General features: G+C 41.5%; 1 protein-coding gene across 2 annotated transcripts in view; it reads left to right on the top strand.

Annotated features, from left to right (window-relative positions):
* The window catches only part of LOC122806915 (inositol hexakisphosphate and diphosphoinositol-pentakisphosphate kinase 2-like), a 1,544,141-nt gene that overhangs the window by 407,342 nt on the left and 1,121,401 nt on the right, over positions 1–15,398 (top strand). For both annotated transcript variants that reach the window (XM_044077730.1, XM_044077729.1), the window contains one exon: positions 3,493–3,688. In XM_044077730.1, the coding sequence (XP_043933665.1) occupies positions 3,493–3,688 (196 nt within the window). The remainder of the gene's footprint in view (positions 1–3,492; positions 3,689–15,398) is intronic.

Here is a 15,398-nt window from a genome sequence, read left to right on the forward strand (position 1 = left end):
ATATTTCCATGTTATTTATTTATTAAGTTATGTTTTAGTAACTTGGGTTTAAATCTGTCAGATGACAGTTGTTTTGTGCTATATTTATGGCCATGTTCACTGCCAGTATTATCAGGCTTGCATCTGAGCTGTCTTGTTCTGTTATTAGTGTTCAGTGAAGATACCACCTCCTTATTGTCAGCTGGCCATCTCTGGGAATAGGACTTTTCCTTCCTGGGAATATTGACTTTCATTCACAGCAAATATTAAGACTTGTACTGTTGCTTGTTGTCCTTTTGGTGAGAGCAGATCAGTGGTCATAGGTTAGCTAGTACCAGTGTGAGATGGGTTAGCTTTTTTTTTTTCATTTTTTTCCACTTTTAATTTTCTCTCCTAGGCCATTAAGTCTTGGCAGTAACACAAACTAGTAGCCGTGTCCTTCTTTCTGTCATGCCACTGTGCTTACCTGTGTGATCATGAACACTGAAGTAGTGACAAGTGTTGCTATATGTGCAGCAGAACCTCAACCTCTAATCTGAAAAAGAACCATCATAAAGGCACTTCTTCCATTCACTTTTCATGGCTATAGCTTAATCCTGAAGACAGTTTAACAGTACTGTTGGCTGTCACCTTGTTTTGTTCTTATGGTCAATTTTCAGTTTGTATTTTGTAGGTTCATAACTACACAGACCCCTTCATGTACAAACATTAAGTTCAGTCCTGGCTAAGAGGTGTCAGATTGATAAAGATTTCTACAATAAACACACTAGCAGAAAGACCTATATGCTCAGCCTTTACAAATGTATTTGATAATTGTTTACTAGGTAGGTGGGCTGGTTTGTCGGCCCTTTTCAGCCATAAGTGCTAGATTTCCTGCTGTGCTGTACAAAGAAATAAGCCACTTACGTCTGTTGGACTAATGCCCAGGTCCACATTTTGGGATAATGTGCAACCCCACTTTTTGGTATCTCCAGTGACTTATTCTTTTGCACATAATTAATAGAATTTCTGTATCTTTCTAGATGTTATGCAGATTTTCTCAACAAGACCTTCCTAAACTTGAATGATATTGCCACCCTTCATGCAGACATGAATTGAAAACAGGTTGATCCCATGAGATGTTTTTAAAAATACTAAGATTTTCTTGTTCATCTCTAATTTTCTCTTCTTATACTCCAGGGTGATAAAGTTATACATACAGAGAGAGAGAGAGAGAGAGAGAGAGACCATTTGAAGTGTAACTATATGAATAGTTCAGCTGTAATAATTATAAGTTACTGGTCATCATCTGAGTGAAATTCAAAATAACTGTAGCTGAAAACCTTCTGTATCAAGTCTGACAGTCCAGCAAAAATACCTAGATTGTCATGTGTACAGTGATGGAAAAGATTGTGGCATCCCAACAAAAATTTAAAAGAGAACAAGCTTTTCAATTGAGATGCAGTGTCTTCGAGGACAGAGTGGAGGAAAAAGAGCACCGTCTGTCCCATTTAACGTGGACTGGACAAATAGGATCATTTAGCAGAGTGGTTTGAGATCGTGGTATCTGGCATTTTGGTGCAAAGTTTGACTATGGTCAGTACATGTACACTCCGCAGTATTACAGGGTTTGAGTTCTGCACTTTCCAGCTGCCTGTTCTTTTTGTTTTTCTTTTTTAATCTCCAAAATATTAATGGATACCCAGGAAACAGACAGACAAACAAACAGAGACAAACATACACACACACACACACACACACACACACACACACACACACACACACACACACACACACACACACAAAACACTGTACTTGATACCAAATTCATGACTTCATTATCTTGGAGTATAAAGCCCCAGCATAACAGAGTGGATGGACCATTTATTAAGGCTAGTTGGGAGGTTGCATGATATTATATGGTACTGCACAGATTCAACATGCTTTGGGCATATCCTACTTCTTTCTGTCTCAATGGTGTTACGGATGTCCTCATTTTAAGTAAATCTTTGTTGATCTGGTTTCCATTTTAGTATGCCAGTGTGCTAACATTATCATTGTTGCTCTGTTTTCCATTTTAGTATGTATCTCTCCTTGATTTGCAGGATAAATGGTCAGCCAGTGCAGTAACAGCTACTGGCAGTGGAAGATGTAGACGATTTCCTGGGATTTGTAGAAGTCAATACTTGCTTTTTGTTTATTTAATGCATCATTATTTCAACTCAAAAACAGACAAAACTTTTAGAGGTCCCTAGTCGAGCAGCAAGACTCCCAATGTTACAAAACATAGAGAAAATGTATTTTACAAGGAGCATGCCACAGCACTCCAAACGTCAGACCGACTCCAGACACACCTCATTATGTATGTATATATGCCAACTCAGAGACTGCACAAATTCAGAGAAGGAGAAAGTGAAGACAACCCAGCTCTCGCCAGTTCACTCTTCTGCAAGTCTAGCCACCATAACAGGATGCCAGCAATCTTTGAGGTTCAGTGTTCTGATTGTCCATCAAATGACCAGGGACAAACATCAGGGCTTTTGTAGAAGACATATGAAACGCATCGCACCACACGATGATGGTGATGATGATCATCAGCACGATAATGATCACTAAAGGTTTCATCGAACTTTTGGGAAGTGAAACTTTGTGATGGAGTAGAAATGATCTGGCAGTATATCACAGAGGACTATGGCTATGACCTGCTAACAAGCTGCGTCCAGGGTTTGAGTCCCTGAGTCTTCATTTACTTAGTATGCAACTATGAGCAAGTCACTTAACCAGGCACAGCTACCCAGTAACCCTTGTGCCTACTGGATTTACTTGGTCAACCAATAAGAAGGTGAAAGGAATATATTTTATTTTTGTTTTGTTGATATTAAATCAAAATCGAGAGTTTAGACCTGTGTTATAATGTTACATTCTGCTGATTTGCAATTTATCTGGGCTAATTTTCCCAAGTGAGTCCAGCTGCTCTCATGACACTGATGTGTGTGTGTGTTGTTATCATACTGTATATAATTATTTTTTTATAATTTAGACTATCTCATTTTAACAGCATGTGTACATTATTTACTAAATGTTATATATCTGTACTGCAGCTACAGATTAACATCTGTGTAACATAATTGCTAGCAACATTATTAGCCAGGCAGAATATTATAATGTGCATATAAGTTTTTGCATTATAATGTTTATTTTGGTGTCTTCTGTGAAGCCACCAAATGCCCAAAAGTATCAACACTTATTTAATTTGCTAGACTACTGACATTTCAGGGTAAGCCAAAGTATCTTCCATACAATGGGAGCTGTAGTGAATTCACATTGTGGAGATTAGGTATTCACCATTCAGAAATGAAAGGTGCTGTCTCTTTCCCACCCCCACAATGCTGTAATAATTTTAACAGCAGTGGTGCTATGCCTATTCAGATAATTTGTACTGCTGGATGTTATTGTACCATTACTGACTTGTCACTGAATATGAGAATAAAGTGGGAATCAGACAGCTAAATATTTTAACTGCTTTTTTTCTAGCCTCCTGAACGGCAGATTGTGGTAGGAATCTGTGCCATGAACAAAAAGTCCAAATCCAAGCCAATGACCCAAATCTTGGAGCGTCTCTGCAAGTTTGATTATATCACAGTGATTATCTTCAGTGAAGAAGTTATACTGAATGAATCCGTGGAAACCTGGCCCCTGTGTGACTGTCTGATCTCCTTCCACTCCAAAGGTAAGCCAAGTAAATTTATTGCTGGATCACTGGTATAAATGTGTGTGTGTGTGTGTGTGTGTGTGTGTGTGTGTGTGTGCTGGAGAGAAGTGTTTATCTTTTGTGGAAAGTACATACAGAAAATATATAAACAGCCTCTTGGAGCCTGTGCATCACCTTTAATAGAGGATGCAGACTTGGAAAATCTACATGAACTCTGCAGAATTAAGGTTCTCTAACTCACCACATGTCTTGAATGGTAAGTGTCATTGACAGTTGCAAACTCCATCTATCACAAATTAATGTGCTACCTAATCGAGACTTCTTCTTTCGGCTTTTCCTAGTTAGGGGTCACCACAGTGGATCACCTGTCCACTCATGATTGGCAGTGGAGTTTTACGGTGTCGAGTTGCCAGCCCGGCACCCAACCTTCCACAGAAGGCACACACATGCACGCACTCACACCTAGGGTCAATTTAGAGTGTCCAATCCACCTACAGCATGTCTTTGGGATGTGGGAGGAAACCGGAGCACCCGGAGGAAACCCACATGACCACAGGGAGGACATGCAGACTCCGCACAGAAGGCACCCAGCAGAGGATCGAGCCAGAGAACCTCTTTCTGTGAGGCAGCAATGCTAACCGCTGCACCACCGTGGCCACCCCGTGCTACCTAATAGAGACTACCTTTTAAAAATCCAGCAACCACTTGACAATCCTTTGAAATACAAGTCTTGTGGGTAGTCAGACCGTCTAGCCTAAATAGTCTACTGACCACCTGAAAAAGCTTAGCTGGTTTATTTCTGATAGGGTAGAGCTTCCTGGACAAGTAACTCACCTTCTTATAAGAGATCTCTAACTGGCACATTGAATAATGCAGGTCCAGTACCATTTCATTCTATAGGAAGTGGTACACCTCCATCTTTGTTTCATCTGTCATCCTTTCTAATAATACAGTGATGGTCAAGATTGTACCATGGTCACTCACACCAAGAGGAGCAGGGCATACAGTTACAGGAGCAAAGTGGTGAAAAACTGCCATCGGGAGGCTGTTGTACTTAGAGGCTTACAGCTTTGGACTGTCTACATTGTAGTTCTGGAAGAACTGGTCAAAACAAGAAATAAGAGTGCTGTCTGTATGTATCATGGGTATTTGTTAGTAGGGGGTATATTAGGAAGTTTCAAGAGGTTATGTTGGGGCTATGTTAGTTTGGGCATTACAGTCTGACTTTATTTTGGGCATTACAGTCTGACTTTGTCAGTCAGAGACATGGGGTCCAGACCAGGGCTGAATATTTGATTTCTCAACCATTGGTCAATGTTATGCTTAAATAGGTTTAGGGATGGACTCTACTTCACATGGATGGGTAGCCTGTTCCAGAACACGGGAATCCTGTGAGACACATATCTGTCTTGCCAACAAATCTTATTTGTGTCACAACTAAAATTTAAATTCTTGCATCTAGCGGATGTCCTTCTATTCATATGTTACAGTATTCATAACATGAGGGTGTCTGCCACCTGCTGACTCGTATGTCTGGCCAGTATACAAAAGTCTAAAGCTAAAGGTACTGTAGGGTACATGTAACGTCACGGGTCTATATGACTTGGTCGACAGTTCATATGGTCGACAGTTTATTTGGTCGACAGTTCATTTGATCGACAAACATTTTAGGTGGGGGGCTTTGCCCCCCACACCCCACAATGGGGGGGGCTGTGCCCCCCACACCCCCCTAACTATATATAACAACTCCAGGGTCGCACAACATTGGGGAAGGGGGCAAATGCTTGTCGATCAAATGAACTGTCGACCAAATAAACTGTCGACCATATGAACTGTCGACCAAGTCATATAGACCCAAGGTCACACATAATACAGGTCCTATGTCAGTCATAAAGCGGACGTTAGCATGTACTAATCCTCTGAACTTTTCTGCCACCAGTCAGATCGTCTTCTCTGGTCATTACTCATCAGAGAAGTTCCAGATTCTGTTCAGACAAGTGCCACGTTGGGGTTTTTTCTTATTGCTTTACTTGCTACTGTTATTGTTGAAGTTACATGTCAGCTAAGAAGGGAAAGTGTGAGTGTAGAAGGCACATTCCACATAAAGACTCCCACGACCTTTGTCTGTTTTGTCTAGGCCCTGACTACAACCATACCTCTTGCTTGATTTACAAGGCCTTTGTTCCCAAGACCATGCATAGCTGTTTAGCTTCCTTTAATTTGTACCTAGAAAACCAGTGCCTTAAGTGCCTAGCATGCAATATTGGGCCTTTCAGGTGAGCCGCTAACTAAGAAGGCCATGAAATCTAGGCCTGACTTACCCACTGCTCTTCCAATTCCAGACATTTCTCCCAAGGTCAATGTTGGCCCAGAGACCATTTTCGGAGTCTGTAGGTGCTCCTTCCACAGGTACCAGTGTGGAAGCCATAAAGGATCTTATTAGCATGTCCTCGGGGGATATACAGGCATCCGTTCCGGACATGGGGTAACTCAAGCTCATTGTAACTGAAGGCCCACATGGCATTCCGCAGATAATTGTTCAAGAAAATGTCCCTTCTAATATCATTGAGTGTAGGCCAACGTCGGGCCCCTTGTCCTTCCACCACATAGATGTTCCACAAAAGAAAAAACTGAAAACTGAACATGCTTCCCTGCCTCCCAAGTACAGCCTACTGGTTGGCAAGCTTTTTCCCAAATGCTCTTCAATGCCTTTATGGTCCTGAGACAACCTTCAGGTCTCTCCTTCCCTTTCTCCTTCTAATCTACACAAGAGGGTTTCTGTGGAGCTTTCATCAGATGAAGAAGATTCATCTGGGGATGAGTTTTTGGCATATTCTTCACAAATTTCATCTCCTTTGGGATATCCTTCCCCAGAAGAGGAATCAAATGGAACAGATTCCTCTGGAGAGGATATTTCATTTGGAAAGAGCATTGTTAAAATGAGGGGGTTATTTAAATGGGATTGTTCTCAAGTGTCAGACATCCAAAAAAGATATTATGACCTTCTGCAGATGGATTCCCCTTTCCCTTCTGCCATACCCCCTGTTCTGCCAGCCTTCTTAGATGCATTTTCAGCAGCTTCTAAGTGCCCTGACTCTCAACCTCCTGCCCCTAAAAGGCCAGAAAGGTTCCATACAGTCCCAGAGGATTCCAAATTCCTGTTCAAATGTCCCTCTGCGGACCCTGCAGCAATTTCAGTGTCTGCTGATAAAACTCCAAGATACTGCCCTCCACTTCTCTTCTCCCCTAGAGAGGGGAGGCTGGGGAAGAAAGTTTATACTTTAGCATTTCTGGCATTCAAGGCCATAAATTACCAGACCCATATGGCTAAATACTGCTTGGCCCTTCTCTCAGATGCTGGTAAGTTACTTTCAGAGCTTCCAGACTCTCCTACAAAGGCTCAGTTATCCTCCATTCTGAACTCCTCTTCTCAAGTTATATGTCATTTCTTAAGTGTAGCTATGATGCTGTGGAAGCATCAACCAGAGTGACTGCCTTTGGGTTGTTTCTCACAAAATACTCCTTGCTCAGACTTTAGCCTTTTTCCAGATGACATTAAGGCCAAAATCATGGATGCCCCCCCTCCCCGCAACAAGGCATTATTTTGTAACTCTGCTGCAGAACCCTTCAAGTCATTGCAAGAAAAAGTCAAAGAGCTGCATGACCTTAAGTACATTTTTGTGTCCCCTGTTCTACCCTTCAAAGACTCCCTTTGTTAGGAAGGCTTCCAGACCCCAGTCTTCAAATGGTAAGAGAGATACCAGGAAGCAGTTTTCTTCCAAATCTTCCACATCCACTCCTGCTGCTCAGAAGCAGCCCTTTCAGGCTAAGCCAGAGAGTTTGTGTCCCCTGGCAACCAGACACCTATTTCCCTTTGCCTTTCCATTTCTCTCCCTGCTTGGAAACAGATCACCCAGGATTCTTGGGTTGTCTGCATTATCCTTCAAGGATACTTCATGGTGTGGAAAGCTCCACCTTCCTTTAAGGGTATTCCACAACCCCAAAGGAACATCTGGAACTCTTTCCCCAAGTCATTTTTAGTCTTCCCTCTCAGGTCACCATTCAAGAGGTGCCAGATTCTCAAATAGGGAAAGGTTCTACTCCAGGATGTTCTTAGTCCCCAGGAAGGATGATCCTTTGAGACCCATCCTAGACTTATCCCACCTAAATACATTCCTGAAGATTCACACCTTTTGCATGCTAACCTTGCCCACTCTTTCTCTCATCCTTCCTCAGGCCTATATGGTATCTCTGGACATCATGGATGCTTATATTCCCATTCCCATTCATTCTAGGTTCAGATAATATCTTCAGTTTGCCATTGCTTCTTCACATTTTCAATTCTTTGCCTTGCCTTTTGGATTGTCTACAGCCCCAAGAGTCTTCACAAAATGCTTAGCTCCTATCATAGCCTTTTGCAGACAACAGGGTATTCAAATTTTCCAGTATCTGGATGATCTTCTCGAGCCTCAGGCTCCAGACACTCTTCAGGAGAATCTTCTTTTCATGGTGTCACTGTTGGAGGGTCTAGGATTCACTGTCAACTACCAAAAATCTACCCTGGTTCCTTCTCAAGACCATTTTTTCCTAGGATGCAGAATCCAGACAGACAGGACGTTGGTTTCCTTACCACCAGAAAATGTCCTGTCTCTCACCACCTACTTCCAGGCCCTCTTACCCCTTCAATCCCTGACTGCCAGGGAGTTTCTTCACTTCTCAGGCTTCATGGCAACCACTATTCCTATGCTACCACTAGTCAAGTTACATGAGGAAATTCCAGTGGTACCTCAGGTCAGTTTTGGTACAACAGTCCCATCCACTAGAGTCTGGGATACCCCTTATCCCCTGCTTGAAAAAGGAACTAAACTGGTAGAGTCAGCAGGTTACCTGGAATCGAGGCTTACCCTTACAACCACCTCTTCCCACTCAGGAGCTGTACACAGATGCTTCAGACTTTGTATGGGGAGCAGCCCTGGCTTCATGGAAAGTAAAATATGTGTGGTCCACCTCCCAGAAGAGGGACCACATAAATATAAAGGAGATGAGAGCCTTGATTTTTGCTCTACCAATCTTCAAATCTTTTCTTCTTCCAGGTGCTCTGAAGTGTTTTACAGACAATACTACAGACCTTTGGTATGTCAACAAACAGGGGGGCAAAGTCTTATCTCCTGTGCAAACTGGCTGTCCAAGCCTGGGAGTTAGCATCCCAGAGTCAACTCACCTTTACACTCAAAATGTTGTGGCAGATACATTGAGCAGGCCCATGACTCAGTCCCATGAATGGATGTTACACAAGGATGTGTTTAGGAACATTGTCCATCAGTGGGGTACACCTCAAGTAGATCTCTTTTCCTCCCCCATGATCAGACAACTTCCAAAGTTTTGTGCTAGAGTGTCCAATCCTCTGACATGGAAGGTGGATGCCCTGTCCTTTTTTTGGAAGGGGATGTTTCTATATGCACCCCCCCTTCCCACTTCTCCAAAATGATGATTCAACAGGAGCAACCAAAAATATTGTTGATGACTCCCTTTTGGCCAAGACAGCACTATTTCCCCCTTCTTCTGCATTTAGCCAAGGGCAGTCATCACAAGTTACCCCACAGAATGGACCTACTCACACAGGGCAAGAGATCTGTAGTACACCCACAGATGTCAACCCTACAGCTGACCCTGTGGGTGATAGGGTTTTGATTCCTTTCAGACAACTTTTCTCTGAAGATGTGCTACAAGTTCTGCAGGAGGCCAGAAAACCCAGTACTAGGAAATCCTATATTTCCAAATGGAAAAGGTTTTCCATTTGGTGTCTTTCTAAGGATCTGCAACCACTAGTGGTGTATGTTCCAATGGTTCTGTCCTACTTGTCTGAGTTATTGAATTATTGTTATTTATTTATTTATTATTTATTAATTATTATTGTATGAATTATTGACCGCTTCTTCAGTAAAAGCTCATCTTTCTGCTATCTCAGCATGTCTGTCTATGACTCCTCCCGTGGCCTCCAGACTACAGGTTAAACTTTTCCTGAAAGGCGTCCTACATATTAGACCACCAAGGAAGCCAGTTTCTCCTCCTTGGATCTTAATTTTGTCCTAGAAAAACTTACCCTGGCTCTGATTGAGCCAGCAAGTTCTTCTTCTCTTCAGCACTGCACCTGGAAAGCAGTTCTTCTGGTGGCCATTACCTCTGTTAGAAGGGCTTCTGAACTACAGGCACTGATGTCTTTTTTTCCCTTCACTGATTTCCACAAGGATAGGGTCTCCTTATGCACTAACCCCTCCTTTAAGCCCAAGGTGGTAAATGAGTTGTCACTCAACCAGTCCATTAATCTTCCCACCTTCTTCCCTTCTCCATAGTCCTCTAGTGAGAGGATCTTACACACTTTATGTGCATAGGCAACACAGATATTATTTGGTCAAAACCAAACTTATTAGGAAATCTGACTGCCTTTTTGTCTCCTATCTCCCAAGAGCCCTAGGCAGGCCTATTTCCAAGCAGACTATTTCCACTTGGATTTCCAAAACCGTTTCATTCTGTTGTATGTCCCATGAGAAGACTCTTGCTTCATTTGTTATGGCACTTTCACCAGAGCTGTGTCCTCCTCTGCTGCTTATTTTAAGACTCTATACACCTGCACTATATTAAAAGAAGCTACCTGGTCCTCTGTACACAACTTCACAAAACACTATACAAGCCATTGTATATAATCACTTTGGTTTTATAATTGTTGGGTAACTTCTGTGTAATCTATGTAAGTATGTCTATGTGGAGCTTTTCACCCCAGGCCTCTGCTGAAAATGGACATGTATCCAGTCGGACTATCCCGGTAAAGAAATGTAAAATAAATAAATAAAATATACGTTAGATGGCATTTTCCAGGTCCAGAGCTCATTTCGTAAGAGTTATTCTGAAGGGGTTTGTAGAGAGGGCTACTGCCCCTCTGCCCAACTCTTCCTTCTGTATGAGCTTTGATATTCTCCCTCATGTTATGAATACTTCAACATATGAATAGAAGGACATACAATAGTTGTGTAAAATCTTACTATAACCATAGATGTCCTTCTGTTCTATATGTTGCAGTGTCCCCCACCTTCCCCCTGATTCCTGTATGCTGGTGGTGTGTTTCCTCTCCTTGGTTCAGGCTGGTGCTCTTCTTGCAGCATTCAGTTCTGAGGATTGCTATGTGCTGATGTCCGCTTTATACCCAATGACATTTTATGACCGTCATAGGACCCGTAATAGATGTCGCACTTGCCCTACAATAGCGTTAGACTTTTGTATACTGGCTTGGACATACGAGTCAGATGGTGGTAGACTCCTAATGTTATGAATACTGGCAACAATTGTAGATCAGTGTTTTATATTTGATTGTCATTTGCTACTGCTGCTGGATGAACTGTTTTTTATTTTTGAGCTGTTTTTTTCAAAGTCACTCAGATGGTTAGTGGAGGGCCAGATGATCTTTTGGCTTTAACTGTGCATTCCATTCCTGGAAGTCATAATGACAATATCTTACAGATGCCGTTAGAGACTATGGCGGAGATGAATAAGTCTCTAAATTAATTGAAGTATACAGGGAGAGCAACTGACCATCCTTGGTTTGAGACGGGAACTTCCGATAATGATGATAGAACCATTATTGAGACTTTTTCCACCTTTAGGTCTTCACATTATCGTGAACAGCATAAAGACGTTCTATCCATTTTGAACTTTCAGTGTGACCCTTTTAAAGATACTGAGCGAGTGCCGAAGGTGAACTCTTCTAATTCAGAAATTAAAGGATTATTTAATGAATTGTAAAAGGGACTGAAAAAGTTCAAGGCTTTTACTTTAGAAACCTATATTTTGAATGATGTATCAGACTTGGTATATTACCAAAGGGGTTGCGTTTTTTTTAAATGTCCCAACTGTATTAATTACTCTGATCAATTCTTTCTAACCCTAATGGAGTTTTTTAATCAGGCTGGGTTAGAATTTTTAAAACTTTTAATCAGTAATTTGAGTAGATTAAGACTTGTGAAGGAGAAGATCCTTAAAATCGATGAAGACATTCGGCCAATACTACTTGAATTTCCGGATCTGCAATTGGAGTATGAAAATATCTTAAAAAACAGTGACCGTTTTGAGAATATTATTTTGAGAAAAAATTAAGAAATCACAGAGAGGTACTACTTGCTTATGAAAATAATTTAGTTTATTCCCAGTTTGACTCTCTTAAAACAACAAATTTTCAGTCAGCTTTTGTTAACAGATCCTTTATTCAGGGTTTTATTTTGTAGTCTAAGAGGAACTGATTCTGCAAGGGTATCTCAGTGCAGTGACAGTTTTAACACCTCTGCAATATGTGGGGGGAGGGGACTTTCAATTCCCCTTGAACTACAAAAGAAAACACTGAACAAAGGCCTGCAAAGGCCTGCAATTTAGTTATTTATCTGGCTGTAACTGGCTGGATAACATCTAAGTATAGTGTAAACCAAGGTCTGAGCCAAACATAAATGAGGGTGATTAGAGACAGAAAAGTAATCCTTTTACAGAAGATAAAGAAAATAAGTGACGCTCTCAAATCCCATTATATGTCAATGGCATGGAAATTCAAAGTTACTTCCTTATGTCTGGCATGTAGGTTTGCCAGCTTTCTTTGTGGCTAGAGCTGTTGGACATGCTACACCTAAAGAAATCCCAATCCCTCCGAGCTACACGCTCTACGGACCTAAACCTTGTCACCACAATAAACAGGACATGATGGAGGAATGGATTCCTATCCCAGAGACTTCCCATACTCTGGAACAGGCTACCCATCTATGTCAAGCAAAGTTCTTCATTAGCACTCTTCAAGAAAAATCTTGATGAGTGGATGGGAAATAGGAAATACATCCCGGGGATCACTTCTGTGTCTCTGCTTGTCAGTGGCACAGGAAAATAACTTTCTTGGGTGGAGTAAGCCAGGGAACCTTGTTGGCTAGGCTTGCATAGGCCCTTGGGCCGATAGCCTAGTACCTACCTATGAACCTGTGAGCCTGTAAAACCGGACTAAGGTCATGCCCCTTGCATCACCCATAACTCCACCTATTCCCACCCCCTCTCCCATTCATGCTCCACCCATTTTGTGACATCATCGTGACATCAGCTGATGGGAATGCCCTCTTTCTGTTCAGGATGCCTGCTTTCAGCCAATTTCTCCCCAGTTGTCATAAACACTGTTCAAAACTCTCATTCTGCATACTGTTTTCTGATTTACTTCTACAGTGATTACAGATATTTGGATTTAATTTAAAACATTTATTTCAAATTTTATAGCACAAACCACTGATACACACTTGCTAAACAAAGCAATGCAGTCTCACAATGAAAACAGACTTAGCATTAAAACTACTTTTCTACAATGATTATTTGGATTTTATTTTTTACATTTTACAACACAACGATGCACAAACACTGACAGACATCTGGTAAACAAAGCAATACTTTGACAGGTAATAATGTTCTCACATCAGCATTTGTCATCCTACAGTTTGCCAACGTGACCAAATACATTGTTCTGTATAAAAGTAAGCATCATCAATCCATCGTTACATACGTTCTTTAAATGGATGGGAATGTGATCCTGTTTACAGCTGGCAGTATTGCATTGAGTAATATTAGCGCAGGCTTGAATATGGAGCGTGAATTTCAAAGTTGTTTTATGAGCAGCTCCCACTTGTACATTTCACATCTATTGATCATTTACTTCACATGGTTCCAAACATTTAAGTAATTCTGGGATAATGTAACTGTTCTTTTGCTGCTGTCAGTAGTTTCATCAACCCCCCACACAAAACCCTCCTTCAAGATCATAATCAGCCTGATTGTATGCTGTGATGGCTTAATGCCCCCTGTCCATGAATCTCTTGATATTGCTGTTCTCAGTCACGTAGCATCATTGGATCCCTTATGAGACCTCAAATTAAAAGACACAAAAGATAAATGCCTGAAATACCAAAAAAATTGTTACATTTCCAACTGTAAGTAGTTTTTGCAGGTAGTAAACATCTCTGCACCTGCCATGTGGGGGGGGGAGGTGCAAGGGCCTGCATACTCCTCAAACTTATATATATATATATATACCAAATCTGTCATTTTACAAGTGCAAGGAAGGGGGAATCTGTAAAAAACAAATGCATCACTGTCATTGCACACTTAGAAATTAAGAAGCAAGATAGGCATGCTGCTGTGTGACCACATAACACTGGGAATCAAAAAAGAGGTCTGCATAGTCTAGGATACAGGGTAGATTCAAAGTATGAAATAATACCAAAGTTATAAAAAACAATTAGTGTTTTCGCTAAGCCGTGCATATCCTGGACTATATGGACCTCCTTTCTGATGCTAAGATATTACACCAACACTGATTTCCTAAATGACTGATGTTCTTTTCCTCGACATCTTTGATTAGGGCACTCAAGGAATTTGACCTTAGCCACCAGTTGATATAACAGCATCATTAGACCTCTCTTTCCTCTCATCGGCACCATTCCTTTACTTTTTATTTCAGTCTTATTTGTCTGCTGTTACTGAGAGTGATACTATATGCACGGACTAATGTGTACTACAATTATTGGATTACATTGCAAATGCAATAACTTTTCATGTACCTAGAATGATAATACTCATTGCATATTTCTAACTGTAACTAAATGTCTCTTTCTAATTTCACATTGCTCCATTGTTTATTAATCACTTAAGTATCTACTGATGTTCATCGTGCCATACTGCTGCAGTCATTACACTTGGGTTATCCTGCCGTCAGGCGGGTCCTTGGTCGGCCGAATTCCAAAGTCTTGGTCCAGCGTCGGTTGTCGTTGCTTCTTCCCTGACGTCAGAGTGGCAGGGGTATAAAAGAGGCAGCCGACACCATTTTCTTCAGTTTATCTTGCCCCAGATGTCAGGTGCCCCCAAATAGGCAGGCAATACATGAAGTTATGCAATTTTACATAAGTAGATAAAACCAATCAGTAGTTGCAAGCAAATATACCAGATAGGAATACCCCAAGTTGGATGCATGCTAGAGGTGTTTGTCATAAGCCCTGTCGTGAGAGGGGATGGAGGGAGGGTAACCTGGACTGCAGCAGTATGTGCACTCAAACATCTACATTTATGGTAGGTACAAAACTGTACTATGTTCATCATGCCATACTGCTGCAGTCATTACACTTGGGTGAATCCCAAAGCTATGGAAGGATGGCTGGTATTAAGCAGCATTAGGAGGGGCTAGAATGCTCTGTAGCACTGCGGTGGCAAAGCCCGTTCTAGATTTAGAGTATAGTGGCAGGTGGTAGTGCTTGGTAAAAGTGTGCACTGAACTCCAAGTAACTGCTTCCAAAATGTCCATGGTTGGGACCCCCTGAGATATGCTGCTGAGGTGGCTGTTGCCCTGGTGTAGTGTGATCTGATGTATCCTGGCACTGTTTTCTCATGAAATGAATAACAAAAGCGGATGCAGTAGGCTATCCATTTTGAAATAGTCTGTTTGGAAATAGCCTTTCCTTGAACACCAGCAGCATAAGACACAAAAAGTTGTTCAGATTTTCTGAATGACTTTGTCCTGTCCAAATAGTATGTAAGTTGTCTGTGAATTTCCAAGGAGTGAAATAGTCTCTCCCCTTTATTCTGGGGGTTTGGATAAAAGGTAGGTAAATGGATAGCCTGATTCTGAAGCACTTGAACATCTACATATATGGTAGGTACAAAACTG

The sequence above is a fragment of the Protopterus annectens genome, chromosome 7.part0, assembly GCF_019279795.1.
Source record: "Protopterus annectens isolate FY-2018-M chromosome 7.part0, PAN1.0, whole genome shotgun sequence".
In the NCBI taxonomy this organism is placed as follows: domain Eukaryota; kingdom Metazoa; phylum Chordata; order Ceratodontiformes; family Protopteridae; genus Protopterus; species Protopterus annectens.